General features: G+C 37.6%; 1 protein-coding gene across 1 annotated transcript in view; it reads left to right on the forward strand.

Moving 5' to 3' along the window:
* LOC124612879 (esterase OVCA2) overlaps positions 1 to 13,820 on the forward strand; it is a 47,497-nt gene extending 33,677 nt beyond the window's left edge. The window contains exons 4-6 of the mRNA XM_047141325.1: positions 5,385 to 5,525; positions 13,150 to 13,405; positions 13,616 to 13,820. Of these exons, the coding sequence (XP_046997281.1) occupies positions 5,385 to 5,525; positions 13,150 to 13,352 (344 nt within the window). The 3' untranslated portion in view covers positions 13,353 to 13,405; positions 13,616 to 13,820. The remainder of the gene's footprint in view (positions 1 to 5,384; positions 5,526 to 13,149; positions 13,406 to 13,615) is intronic.
* The last annotated feature ends 367 nt before the right edge of the window (positions 13,821 to 14,187 follow it).

Consider the following 14,187-nt stretch of genomic DNA (forward strand, 5'->3'; position numbering starts at 1 on the left):
CTGCTATCACTATGTAGGGCTATTTGCCAATACGAAGCCTTCATGTCAACGGATGTTAAATATTTCACTCCATGAAATTTAAGCAATTGCTCATCTAAATTCTCCGGCCTAGTGCGTATTGGTACGATAATCTTATTAATTTCCCGCGCATCAAGTACTAATCTGACTGATCCGTCAGGTTTGCTAACAGCTGGGATGGGACTGCAGTACGGTGAATGTGAAGGTTCTATCACCTTCCACAGAACCATTCTATCTATTTCTTTGCGAACCGCTTCCTTCTTTGCCCATGGTATCGCATATGATTTATGGCAGTACGTTTTATGTGGGTAGACTTCCATTTTGTATTCATAATTTTTGATTATTGTCGGCTGTTTTCTAAAAATGTCTCGGTATTCATAAATAAGATCTGCTAGTTCATTTTGTTGAGTTTCTGAAAGACAAGTGGATTTTCCTACCTTCTCGTGGGCGGCCTGTTCGTTAATTATTTCCGTGTCTAATTGTTTGGGGAAAGGAATATCTATCCATAAAACTTGTGGGTAAACTAATTTTACTTCAGCTTGTTTCTGTGATTGGCCATTACGATCTATTGTTGACTTTACAAGATTGACCTTCACACTACGACTGCCCACTCGGAAATAGCAAAGTCCACTGCCTATGTCGATGTTTACTTTATGCTGCCGGAAAACTTCCATGCCTAAAATACAATTGACGATTAACTTGTCAACGATCAAGAATGTACAGTTTATCGTGACATCGCTAATGGTAACAGGTATTTGCGTCTGCCACTTAATACTTTTTGACTTGTTACCTACAGCTGTCAAGATTTTACAATTTTCCGTTGGCAACACTGGTACTTTTAATGCTTTCGAAACTTCTTTAAATAAACTGTTAGAAATAATATTCGTAGATGCGCCTGTATCTAAAATTACGTTGGTAATTATAGTTCCTATCTTTGCTGTTATTACAGCCTGCACGAGGTCACTTACCTTGTCCGGTGCTTTCATCTCTTCTTCACATAGATCATCTTCTATGGTCGCATCCTGATCATATCTTAAAAATAATTGTCTAAGATGTAATGTGTGCTTGTTTGTGCCCCCTGTTGTCAAATCGGTCGGCCGGTGGGGGCTCATTACGACCGATTGTTGTTTACCGGGGGAGACAACGGCGTTGCTTCAGTAGTGTCCGTTACCTCTACAAAGTGTACTGAGTGGTTATTCTGTCGCCAATTAGTTTCCGGACCGCTGCGTGCAACATTTTCTTGCGACCGGCCGTCGCTATTCCTCCTTGGTCTATCATTCCTATTACTGTAACTATTGTAATTTTCATTTGTGTGCCGCCTTTCATCACGCGGGCCTGACCAATCATTCACGTGATTTCTATCATTTCCATACCGGCGTGGACCGTAATCTGTACTATACCTTCGGTCTTTACGTCTCTGTGGCGCCGAATTCCTCCTATTTCCGTAATTCCAGGTTCCATTATTTGGCCTTGTCGCATACGGATGCCAACTGTGTGGGTTTTGTCCACTGCCATTAAAATGATATCCGTTACCGTTGTTTTGATTGGTTCCGGAATATTCATTCCGATTACTTGTGCTCGGCTCTTCTTCGTATATTAGATCAATTGAGTCAAGCACGGAAAGAAAGTATTCAAGGTCGTTCTCCGGTATGGTTACCAATTTTTCGCGTAAGTTCGCGGGTAGTTTGTTTTTCAGAATTTTGAGAACATCTACGTGCGGTATTGGATTGTTCCAATAGCGCGTCTTATTCAACTACTTTTCGAAATACTTTCTCAACCCGCCGTTTTTGAGGTTGAACGGTTGTGGGTTGAATACTTCACGGCGCAGTCTTTCTTGGACCCCAGCAGACCAATATTTCTCCAAGAAAGCCCGTTCAAATTGTTCGTAGGTGACGCACTGTTCAGCCATGTCTGTGGCCCACAAAAGTGCGTCGCCTTGTGTGAAGCCTACTACATATCTAATCTTCTGTGCCTCAGTCCAGTTTCTTGGTAAGACATTTTTAAATGCTCTTACAAATACGACTGGATGAGTTTTTCTGGATTCTGTGGAGAAAACTGGAAACTGTCTATGTTTCAACAGGCTCTCATCGACTAGAATCGTCGAGATGCAAGGCGACACGCCTACTGCCTGTTGCAGCACCGCGTTTGGCGAATAGCCATTGTTTGCCTGTGCCGGTGCGTGCACATACGCCGGACTGGGCGCGTGATGTTCTGCGTTATTGACACCGTAATCTGGCACGGGCGAATAAGTGTCGCACTGCCTGTTGCTTGACGTAGGCAAGTCATTTGAAACATTCAGTCTACCAGCAATTTCCTTGCGTATTCTGTCCTCGGCTACTTTGATTTCATTACCTAATTTTTCAAAAAGTTTTGTTTCCCGGTCAGTTATTGATTCATTTACACTACCGTTTTCTAAAGTTTCATTTATTTTGATAATGTCCGCGTTGATACGTCGAGTCTCCTGTTTCAGAAAACCGACTTCTTCGTTAACTTTATTAACTTGGTCAGGTATTTCTTCACATGCGGACTGTACTCTTGTTAAATTTAATTGAATAGCCTGTACGTTTTCATGTATTTCCTTTTGTACGGTTTGTGTTTGATTGTGTGTTTCTACTATTTCTGACAGTTCCTGTTCCTGTTTGTTTGTAAGATCTGACAATTTCTTTTCTAAATCATTTGCCAATACATTGTATACACTATTGACGGTTTTGATGACTTTGTCTTCGATCTTTTGATCGATTTCATTGGTGAGTTTATTTAAGCGTTGATCGAAATGTCTGTGCATGTTCGCCAGTTTTGTGTTCGTTGTGTTGTGTCTGACTTCTAGATTCGCCAGTTTTGTGTTCGTTGTGTTGTGACTCATCTTTAAATCAGATAATTGCTCGCTCACGTTTGACATCAGACTATATAATGCCTCAAGCGTAACTGACGAAGCTTGTGTGTTTGTATTTATGCCATTATTTGTTGCCATTGTTTCTCTGCCACGGTCTGATTTAATCGAAACCGGGCTAGGTTCACTGATTTCACGCGAAATATTTTCATCTGATCTGGTAATCGATGCTTCATCGACTGTGCACAAGGTTTCATTTGCAAGTGGTTCGTTATTGTTAATCCCTGTGGAGTGCAATTGAATTGTATTTACTTCTACATTATGTTGTGCTGAAAAACTAATTGCGTCATCATTTACGTCACTATTGTCAGAATCGGTGACGTGTCCATGAACATTTGTCAAATTAAAGTTCTTCGATTCCATTGTGAAGATATTATTTTTATCTGTACTTTACTGTTAATCTAAATCTTTAAATTCTCTCGCAGTTGAATTAATAAAAATATCTCGCGATTGTTATTTGTTGCGCGTCGGAAATTTACAAGATGGCGCACTACGTCTTCTAATTCTGCGATTGTTGAACATAAAAAAGTAATTATCAAAGTGTAATTGTGTGTTGCCACAAACACTACCAGGATTTTAACATGGACAGGAAAAGGTTCTGCTTTAAGTGGAGCTAAGCCAAGGTGCAGCCACTGCATGCGTTTGCGCTTTCCTACCTTAATTCCGACTGAGCTGCGTCACTCACGATTACGTTAGTTTTGTAAATCCTTGTCCTTGTTCCTTCTGGTTATTGTGCCATCCGTTTATACAGTTAATACTGTTTCACTTTATTCGTCATTTTCCATGTGCGTCATGTAACAGAGAAACAGTAATTAGTACAAGTACATTTGTAGCACAACAATGAAGTACTTACTCTTTGTTCCACCAGCACTGTCCCTGTCAGCGGTCGCCAGTGTGGCGATATAAATAAAAAACATTTTTATTTTAAATTCCACGTCATTGTTGATTAATCAGAGTTCTCACCTTAGACGTAGAATTAGTCCTTCTGCCACAATATTAATTCATTAGTCGCCATCGATGTTCTTCTCTTTGTTGACCGTGTGTACCATCATAAGTCGGCATCGGTTCACTTCACGAAGACGGTGGAAACCAAGGAATACTATGCTACGTCGCTATAAATAATTTTCGTAACACTTCGATACTTTTCACTATTTTTTATTCACAACACAATAAGACTTGCTGTGCTCATCGCACAAACCATAATTACCAACCACATGGCTGCCTTTCCGCACAGTCCAAAATCACGTCCATCCTCCACAAGGCAACAATCGAAAGTGTCCCTTAGCTCCTTGGAGTATCAAACAAAAGAGAATCCAATGTGAACTTTACAAAGATTATAATATACATGCCTCTCAATTTATCTTTGGCGCAGCTTTTAAGATATTGTATGTCTCTGCATAGGAATGTGTCATTACAGTGTGTGTGTGTGTGTGTGTGTGTGTGTGTGTGTGTGTGTGTTTCTTTCCTTTTTCTCTGAAGAAGGCTTTGGATGAAAGCTTCATGCTTAACAGTTTTTTCGTTGGGCCTGTCTGCAACTCAGTGTGTCATCTTCAAAGCGAGTAGCAGTATATCCTTTCCCTGGAAACTTATTTATGCGACTTTGTTTCTGAAATGATAATACAAAGAAAAATTATGTTCCATGCTTGCTTGTAACTTTATTCTTTGTGTCACTTATGTGACTGACTTCTTCTCCACTGTTATGTGTGCTTCCTTTTCTTTTTTCTAAAACTTTTCCTTTTTCCTTTCCGTATTTCTATCTCTCTCATTGTAGAATAAGCTGTTTCCTAATACTTTCATATCCCTGTCTGCTCTGCCATAGTTACATCAGTGAATGACTGGTACTTGGATTCTAGTCTTGTGTGTTACCCATTTTAAGTAGTTACTTTCTGTGCATAAATGTGAATGAATTTAATTCGCAGATGATACAAATTCAGAATGTATTTGTTTTAACTGTCAAGTTCTCATCATTTGAATGAACTCATTTTTTTGTATTTATATGTGTTAATGTGCTCCAGTGCAGACTGTGGCTTTCTCGAGGCACAATTTCAGTGGATGCAGTGACTATAAACTATGTTTATTCATATGACTTAACAAGTTTACATCTAGTAGAAATGAAAGTGGAAACATGAATTTTAAAACCATTGTGGACATCTTTTTATCAGCTGCTAGTGAAGGGATAAGCAGACCTGGACCGACAATTCATGAAGTAAAGCAAAAAGACAATTCGATTTCTGTCCTTCAGAATTTTTAAATATTCCAGAAGCTGGGGATTCAGTTATAGAATCTTTTTAACAATATACATTTATATGCATGTTGGTCAGCTTTGCTCCATTTATTATTTTTGTGGTAGCTGTAGAAATCGTAAATTACTAAGATTGTGTTGTATTAGTAAGAAAATAATTTTGAGTTAAACAAAGCAGACAAATGGAATCTTTAGTTACTAATATAACTCATTTTGTTTTCATTTTCTTTACAGGTTTGTCATTTTCTTTCAAATTTGCGATTTTGATAGCGGGCTTCAGATCATTGTGTTCTCCTCACTACAAGAACTACCTGAAGACAGTGAAGATTCCTACTTTACATGTGTATGGTGAAACGGATCAGATAATTCCAAAAGGTAATTGTGCTGTTGAATGTGTGATTAATTTATTGTTTTTCTGTATTTCATTTTATTAGCATTTCCTTCTGAATTTATAAGGGGAGGTTGAATGAAAATGAGACAGACGTAAAAAAATGGTAAGTAAACTGTTTATTATTTTGTAAGTAATTGCCACAACTGTTAATACACTTATTCCACTGTGAGACAAGATGGTCAGTGCCTTCACGGAAAAATGTTTGCAGTTGCCTATGGAACCACGGTTTTACCCAGGCACCTCTTCATCCAAAACAAATTGACAGCTACGAAAATTTTTCTTCAGGGCTCCAAAAATATGAAAAATCACATGGAGAGAGATTGAGGCTGCACAGAGCAAGGGTGGCCAAAAATTTGGCTCATGAGTCCTGCCTGGGCACGATTGCCATAGTGCTCAGCCTTGCTGCACATTTCCCCCACTGCCACACTACACTGTCTGAGTGCAAGGAGGAAGTCAGTGGAAAACTGTGAACATGCCACATTTAAATGGTAGTGCAGTTGCACTGCATACAACTTGGTTTTATGATTTACATTTCCCGACAACATAGATCACAAATAAATAAATTTTCAGTATTATTTAATAATTTTTGGTGCACTGAATACATAATATAATTTTTATCAGGTTCAAACTGTCAGCATACGACAGGCACAAACAGTTTAATAGATTTTCATGTTCAGGTTGCCAAGTAATTATGACTTTAGTTTTCAAAAAAGGTCTTTCACAGAAATACATCAGTTGAAATATTGTGGCACTTCTGCAACCTCAGTACGGAGATGTGGAAGCTGTACTTGAGGAAAGCAATGTAGATGTCCTGGACAGTTTAACAGAAAAGGATTTGTCATTGAAACGGGAATTTCCTCGCAGGTAATTCAGTTACGTTTGCACTTCCACAGGGGCGCTTCCTACTGAAATGGCAAACAGTCACGAAAACAACTCAGAAATGGTTGTAACATTGCAGTATCCTCAAAACATTTACGAGATTATCCACGCAATTCTTTGAAAGCAACAATGAATTTTTCAAACCAGGTGTTTTATTTAATGGCTGTGAGCTTAGGGAAATGGACGTAGTTTTTTTGTCAGAATTTGCTCCTTGCACAATGCAAATTTCTTTTTAAATTCATTTACAACAAATCAGAAATTAAACTTCCTGGCTGATTGAAACTGTCTGCCGCACAGAGACTTGAACTAGGGACCTTTGCACATGTGAGTCATGCTTGGGTAGCTCAGTTGGTTGAGCACTTGCCCGCAAAAGGCAGAGGTCCTGAGTTCAAGTCTCGGCCCAGCTCAAAGTTTTAATGTGCCAGGAAGTTTCATATCAGCGCACACTCCAGTGGAGAGTGAAAATCTCATTCTGGAAACATCCCCCAGGCTGTGGCTAAGCCGTGTCTCCACAATATCCTTTCTTCCAGGAGTGCTAGTTTTGCAAGGTATGCAGGAGAGCTTCTGTGAAGTTTTGAAGGTAGGAGATGAGGTACTGGCGGAATTAAAGCTGTGAGGACGGGTTGTGAGTCGGGTTTGGGTAGTTCAGTTGGTAGAGCACTTGCCTGCAAAAGGCAAAGGTCCCGAGTTCGAGTCTCGGTCCGGCACACAGTTTTAATCTGCCAGGAAGTTTCATAAAAGCACACACTCTGCTGCAGAGTGAAAAATCTCATTCTGGAAATCAGAAATTAATTGTTCCTCACTTAGCAGTGTCTTACCATGGGAAATGTGCAATCAAGTCCACTTGAAATGTGAGGTCTGCAATCCATTCCAGATTTACTTCATTTAATTCCTTCTCTCCTATTTCCTTCATATATTCAACAATAGTGAATTTTAAATCAAACCATAATTCCAAGCATGCTGCTTGACTTAACCAACATACTTTGCAGTAATACTCTTCATCCAGTTCCATTGAAAACATTTGCAACTGACAGGAAAAAAAAATGTGCGAGTTCAGAAATTTTGTTGTTCTTACCACCAATTCCTTCACATTCTGTGTGCCTACAAATTTAGCTCAAAGTGCTTCTTCTTCATGTACAGAACAACGAATCCTGTCTGTCGATCACTGTAATTTTTTGCACTTTCGTTGTCAACTAAATTTTTTAAATTCTATATGTGTGATTTTGTAATACCATTTCATAGCAAATTTGCAATATTCATCGCTTATGCGATTGCATAACATATAGTGAGAATTCTCATCCTTCTCTTCTGTCATTCCCATTCATTTTTAAAGGCTGTTGATGACAGATTGCTAGACTGCTTCTTTTTTTGCAAAAAACCACTGGATCTGTGAACATTCAATCAATGAACAAATAGCAAAGGGTTAACAGTTCAGACTCCATGATTCTGCCAAACTGAACTGAGTGATGCTAGCTGACAAATGCCACACCACTATACAAATGAAATGTCACACTGTACCAAATAATTCTGGGAAGGAACGAGCAAAGCAGAGACAGACAGAGCCTTGGCCCACATGTGGCCTGCACACTTGGCCCACATGAAGTTTCGCATACCATGGCCGGCCCTGGTACAGAGGATGTGTAAGGGCTTCCCAGCAGAACTTCTGTAGTGTGGTCTGTTGGCGGCATGTGGCCAGGCATATGTACGATCATAGTCCCTTTAGGCAACCTCAAATATTTATCCAAAAAGACATTGACCATCTTATCTTACAGTGGGATAAGTGTATTAACAGTTGTAGTGATCACTTTTGAAATAATAAATGGCTTAATTACTTTTTTTTTCAATTTGTCTCATTTTAATTTGACTGCCCTTTGCAGATATTCCATCATCAAGTGTATTAAATTGCCAGTTTGACTTTTAATTTTTCTTTGCATAGTTTGTGAACCTGTCTTAGGTTGACAATTACACTCCCAGGGTGGCATAAGAAATGCTGTCTTATTTCATTTTATTCATATACTTGTATATTATTTTTCACATTGTATTCATAGTGAAAATTATGTCATATAGCGTTAAGAGCACAACTAAATACATTGGAATAATGTTGGATGAAGGAATGTAGACTGTTGCACAAAATGGGGAAGTATTGCAGATATATTTCAGTACTCACTCGGCTACATGGTGGGGTTAATGAGCACAGTACTAAGTCTACATCATCAATTTGAATGCAAATTGTCTCTTTTGGTGAATAATTGCTAAGTGTTGCAAATGTTTGCATTGCCAGAAAATGTTTAAACCATATCAGTGGCTTTGACTTCTCCTCTTTTAAAAGTGTACAATCAATGCCAAGTTGGGAATTTCATGTCAGTCTATACACCACATTGTTTATTCTATACTTTACTTGCTCCCTTGGAAGATTATAGTGATGCTTAAGTTCACAGCTAGAAACATGGATTAGAGACTACTCGTTGTTAATTGAGCACTCGGGGAAGTGGTTGTAAAACATAACAGTTTGTAAAGTTTTCTTTCAGTTTCGTAAACAAACAGATTCATTTGATATGGGCAAAGAGACACTGATTGAAGTCCAGTGCTGCTGTCCGTATCAAAATTTGCTTCATAATGTTCACAGAGTCTTTTGTAGCGCAATGGCTTAAGAGAAGTTTTATTCAGTAAAATATGCATTTCCTTTTGATGATTTCTTCACAGAGTTCAAAAGTACAAAATTATACCATTATTTACATGTTTTGCATAAAGCCCAGATTGTCTTCAACATGATATCCATTCATGTTTTTCTCTGCGTTGCATTGCAGTTCTCTTGTGTACCTGCAAACTCTTTTACATTCTTTCCTATAAAGAACCTCTGTTTCACACACACAAAACACTGTCCACAATGTGGAACACATTATATGGGATTCAAATTGTATTTGAATTTCTGACCGAAAGCACTACTTTCACATACTTTCTGTATGAAGGTTGAATGACTTTTATTTTATAAAAAGTTAATATGGAACTGCTAAAGCAAATTCGCTGCTTATTCGTTTAAAATTAACTGAAATGGCCTGGAAATCATTTATAGGGTTGGAAAATGATGTAAACTGGATTATTTGTCTTGAAAGACCATAAAAGATTTATTTTATTTGTCATCCAGCATTGTGTTTCATGATGTTACATTAAAATAGAAAATAAAAAATATTTAATAAATAACAACAAAATATGTGTGAACAGTTACAGAGCTCTATACATAATTGTCATGTTAAACTGTGACTGGTTGAGGTCTGTTATCAGGGTAGGAATTTCAATGGAGACAATACTATGAAAAGGATAGTTGCCACTCACCATGTAGTGGAGATGCTGAGTTGCAGATAGGCACAGACAGTCAAACAAAGCTTTCAGCCAAACAGGCCTTCATCAGAATAGACAACATATGCACACACGCTCCCACAAAAATGCAACTCTCTCTCTCTCTCTCTCTCTCTCTCTCTCTCTCTCTCTCTCACACACACACACACACACACACACACACACACACAAAAAAAAAAAACCACAGTCTGGCAGCCAAGGCAAGACATAAACTCTGATTATGTTTGCGTGAGTGTGTTGTGTGTATATTGTCTATTCTGATGAAGGCCTGCTTGGCTGAAAGCTTTGTTTTACAGTCTTTTTGTTGTGCCTGTCTGCGACTCAACATCCCCGCTATATGATGAGTAGCAATTTTCCATTGTTTAATTCCAATAGAGAAATAGACTTCAGTGCTTGTGCTCTTGTGTACATAGTACCTTTCACTGTCACCTGTTTGACAGACAACAAACTTTGTACTCATGTAAGTCAAGGTACATTACCCAGGATGAATGTTGGAAATAAAGTGACACCTCAGATTGATGATGTGTGGCGAGAGGCACTAATGGCACCTCAGTAAGAAGTTGTTGTCTGGCATTTATAAACTCCATACCTTGTTTTACACTATCTTGACCTCTGTCCTTGACCATACAGAATGTTTCTTGAAAGAATATGCAAGTGTGGATTATGAATGAACTTTTGGTTTCTTTGACAGAATTTTTAAGTTTTCTCTCTGTTCCTTCAGTTGGTCAGGCAGAGGGCATTTCCCACTGCTTTTTGCATTATGAATCCCAAATTTCTGTGATGGCTGACCTTTGTCAGAGTGAGCCTAGAAGGAAGTCATGTCTACGGGTGCTCAGTGAGTCCAGTCTCTCTAGAAACAAAGTATACAGCACCAGTAACAAGATCGGGGGATTTACAGTGAATGATATATCTACAGAGCCCATCTATTACTGACTACTGTATCCTCACATTGATTTTAAGTTCCTGGGTGTCCCATTACACATATTACATATGAGTGGTTAAATATCTGCAGTTACTTAAGTACAATGATGTAAAACAGGTAGTATGTGTGCTTGAAGTTCAGCACAACCACATTGTAAAACATTTATTTTTAATTCTTTTTATTTTGCTGTTTGATAGTAAAGGAACATTAACAGAGAAAGGTGGAAGTTGTATTTTTACTGATTGAAGTATCTCTGTTTATTCTGATTTTGGATCCTCACTAGTTCTGTTTTTGATTGATATTCAGGTTAGACCTGGGCAAACCAGGTTACTCTACTTCACCCTAAGCTCATGTTCCAGAGTTTTTCTTAACAAATTGCACACTGGATTCGTATTGTGCTGTTTTCAGACTCAGGTATGCTACAGTTATTCACAAGAAATAAAACACCCAGGAACTTGAGCACAATTCACTAAAGAAAAAAACTTTGCTAATAACATACATTATGTCACAAAAGCCATCGTCCGGCAATGAAATACTTAGCAGTTAAAGGTAATTGACATGTTTCATGTGTTTATTTCCTCTAATCATTCTTCAAATGCTTGCTAAGTGGTGCCACTTATGTAGTTGTATTCCAGTGAAAAATTTACAAAATTTGCAAGCCTTTTCTTCAATGGATAGAATTACCAGTGCCAGAAACAAAATACTGTCTTTAAAATGCTCTAAAAATATTAAAATTGTTGATTACTGACCCTTAAAAGTGTAATAAATACATACAGAGACAGGAATTTGAAAGCAAAGGTTCAGCTGCTTTGTTGAGTTCCTTTTGTTGTAAGCAGTGGAATGTGAAAATTCATGCGACAATTGGTAGAAGTCTCTTAGGCTGAATGAACAGAGCCTTTAACAAGCTCATAGAACTGTACACTGCAGAAGCCATGCCCCACTCCTCTGCTGCATAGAGCTAACTGACGTTGCAAAGTACAAGCTGAATATTAGCTACTACATGTTTGAAAAACATCACTCATTGTCGACAGTCCGAAAAGTGTTGACTGTCATTTAAATTCATGTGGCAAATATTCCAAATGCATCCAAATAACTTAAATTCTGTTATACATTGTTTTACTTTATTATATGTTATTTAATATATCTTTGTGGCAGCTGTGCCTCAGAGCCTTTACCTATGGGCTATGCCTGATCTGGGATGATAAATTTCTTCCAACCTGGGTGCTCCCTTTGTGAACCTCTCTTTGCGCATTCATTCAGCTTTCCAGGTTTTATATTTTTCTGCTCCCACACATTACTTGTGTGTCTGCAAGTTCTTGTTACAAGTAATGTTCCATATTTTACAAACTGTGAAGGGCAGTAAACAATGGTAAATTCTACATTGGACACATCACAGATGAATAGGTATTGATTTTAATTATTTTGTCACCAGCATTGATATGATAATTATTTGTCTTCTATGAAATATAAACAATTCTTAACAACATGCCTCACACTATTGCTCATAAAATCCCACCATACTGCACGAAATTTCTGTATATGACCATTGGTTCTTGATCCCAAAATATTTTATTTTATTATCCTCTCCTGGTTGTATAGTTTTGCCCTTGATGTCTGGGATATCATGTATACAAGCATTCAGTCTGTCCCAAGTGTAACTCGTCATAAATACTGAACATATGTCTTTGGCAATTAATAATCACATTTCTCTTGTTAAAACTTTATTTACATGTTTACAACAATTTTATGAGAAGTGGACTTTATTATTCAAGACCAAAAAGCAGTAATGATGTGTTCCATATTACATAAATGCCATAGGTTTCCTGTACGACTTTGTGTCATAAGTTAAAATAACTTGTCTTGATTGTGAGGCAAGCAACATGTGCACAGTTACCACATACGAGCTGCCTTTGCTTGAGGGTGATATACATCTACTCTTGGTATAAGGTCACAGCATTCTTGCTCATTGATGTGACCATTATGGGGTGTCTGGCAACAGAAACGGTTTCCTTCTTTTAGACATTTTATGCCTTACATACAAAAATTTCTTCAGAAATGCACGTGTGAGCAAATTATTTAAAGACAATATGACTTATTGCACTACAACAAACTGACTATTTACAGCTGGGCCAAAGTAATGTTACCTGTCTAAAATTTTAGAAATCTTTGCATTTCATTTTTCCTTTTTTTAAAGTTAGATGTTTGTCCTATTAAACAGGTCTCTGACCTGCGAGCTAAAAATGAAATTCACTGCCATGGCTTGGTTAATTTGAAAGTCTCAACTATTTTTCAGTTTTCTATGCTCTTTCATCACTCTTATTGTTTTTTTTTTCCTTGCAACAAGGTTGTATTAAAATTTTTCTCTGTTAAAATTGTTTTATTGTGTTCAATTATTACTTAATTTCACTTTTATCGAATAAGTAATGTTAAACTTTCCTCTGTTTTACAAGAAATGAGTGAGGAACTGACATCTTACTACTTAAATCCGATAAAAATGGTGCATTCTGGTGGTCATTATGTACCAGCATCTGGAAAAGATGTGTACATTAAGTTCCTTGAAGAAGGCATCTGGGAAGTCATGGAAGAAGAGGAATGTGAAGAAAATGAGTCAGTGAGTGGATGTAATGATGAATCAGAGGACAGTGAAACATAGCTGCTGCATTCTGAGGAAATGCTGCATTGTTCTATTAAGTGAAACTATTGCAGGTAATTATTCTTTTGGTTGAAAATGTGATAAAGTTAATCATATCTGAAGTAGAAACTTGGGGGTGTTCAACAAAGTGTTGTGTTGAAATATTTATAACATAGTCATCCTGCTGGAATCTAATTATTTGTAGAAAACTTAAACTAATTCTTCCACAGTTATGACAGATAATCATTGTTACACCATTTACCCCTTCTTCTGGTTTGTTTCAGAGTCTTTCAATCACAGTAAAAACTGATGTGTGCAGGTCGCATATCGGGTGCAAAACTGGCTGTCTGGAACAGTAAAATTGTCGCCTTTCCATGAGCTGATTTGGAATGTAAATTAAACAGTGTATCTGGCTCTGTAATAGTACTTAGTAATATTCTGTTTTTAAATACACTGTTTCACTTTTAAATACAAAGAAGACTTCTTAAATGGTTTTTATTTTGACTCATAAATAAATTTGTGCTTAAAGTAAGTAATGGAGGGAGTGTAAGCTAAGCAACTTGCAGATTAGTGACAAGTGTGAAATCTACAGAGGCTATGGTTAATTTTATGGCTATTAGTATGTTTGCTTTGTGTAATTATTCATTGCTATGAGTACTTTCTCATTGATTGTGGCTGTCTCCCTGAAGAGACACTTGAGCTACATAATGTAAGCAGGGTAAACTATTTTTTTGTTGTTGGAAAAAAAAACATGTCTGCCATGGAATGACCCATTTTTGCAGTGTCAGAAAGTGAGCACATATTTGGCAATAAGTTACACATTACGCAAAATGTACCCATGTGCCAGGTTGACAGA

This window comes from Schistocerca americana, chromosome 4, assembly GCF_021461395.2.
Source record: "Schistocerca americana isolate TAMUIC-IGC-003095 chromosome 4, iqSchAmer2.1, whole genome shotgun sequence".
Lineage (NCBI taxonomy): Eukaryota > Metazoa > Arthropoda > Insecta > Orthoptera > Acrididae > Schistocerca > Schistocerca americana.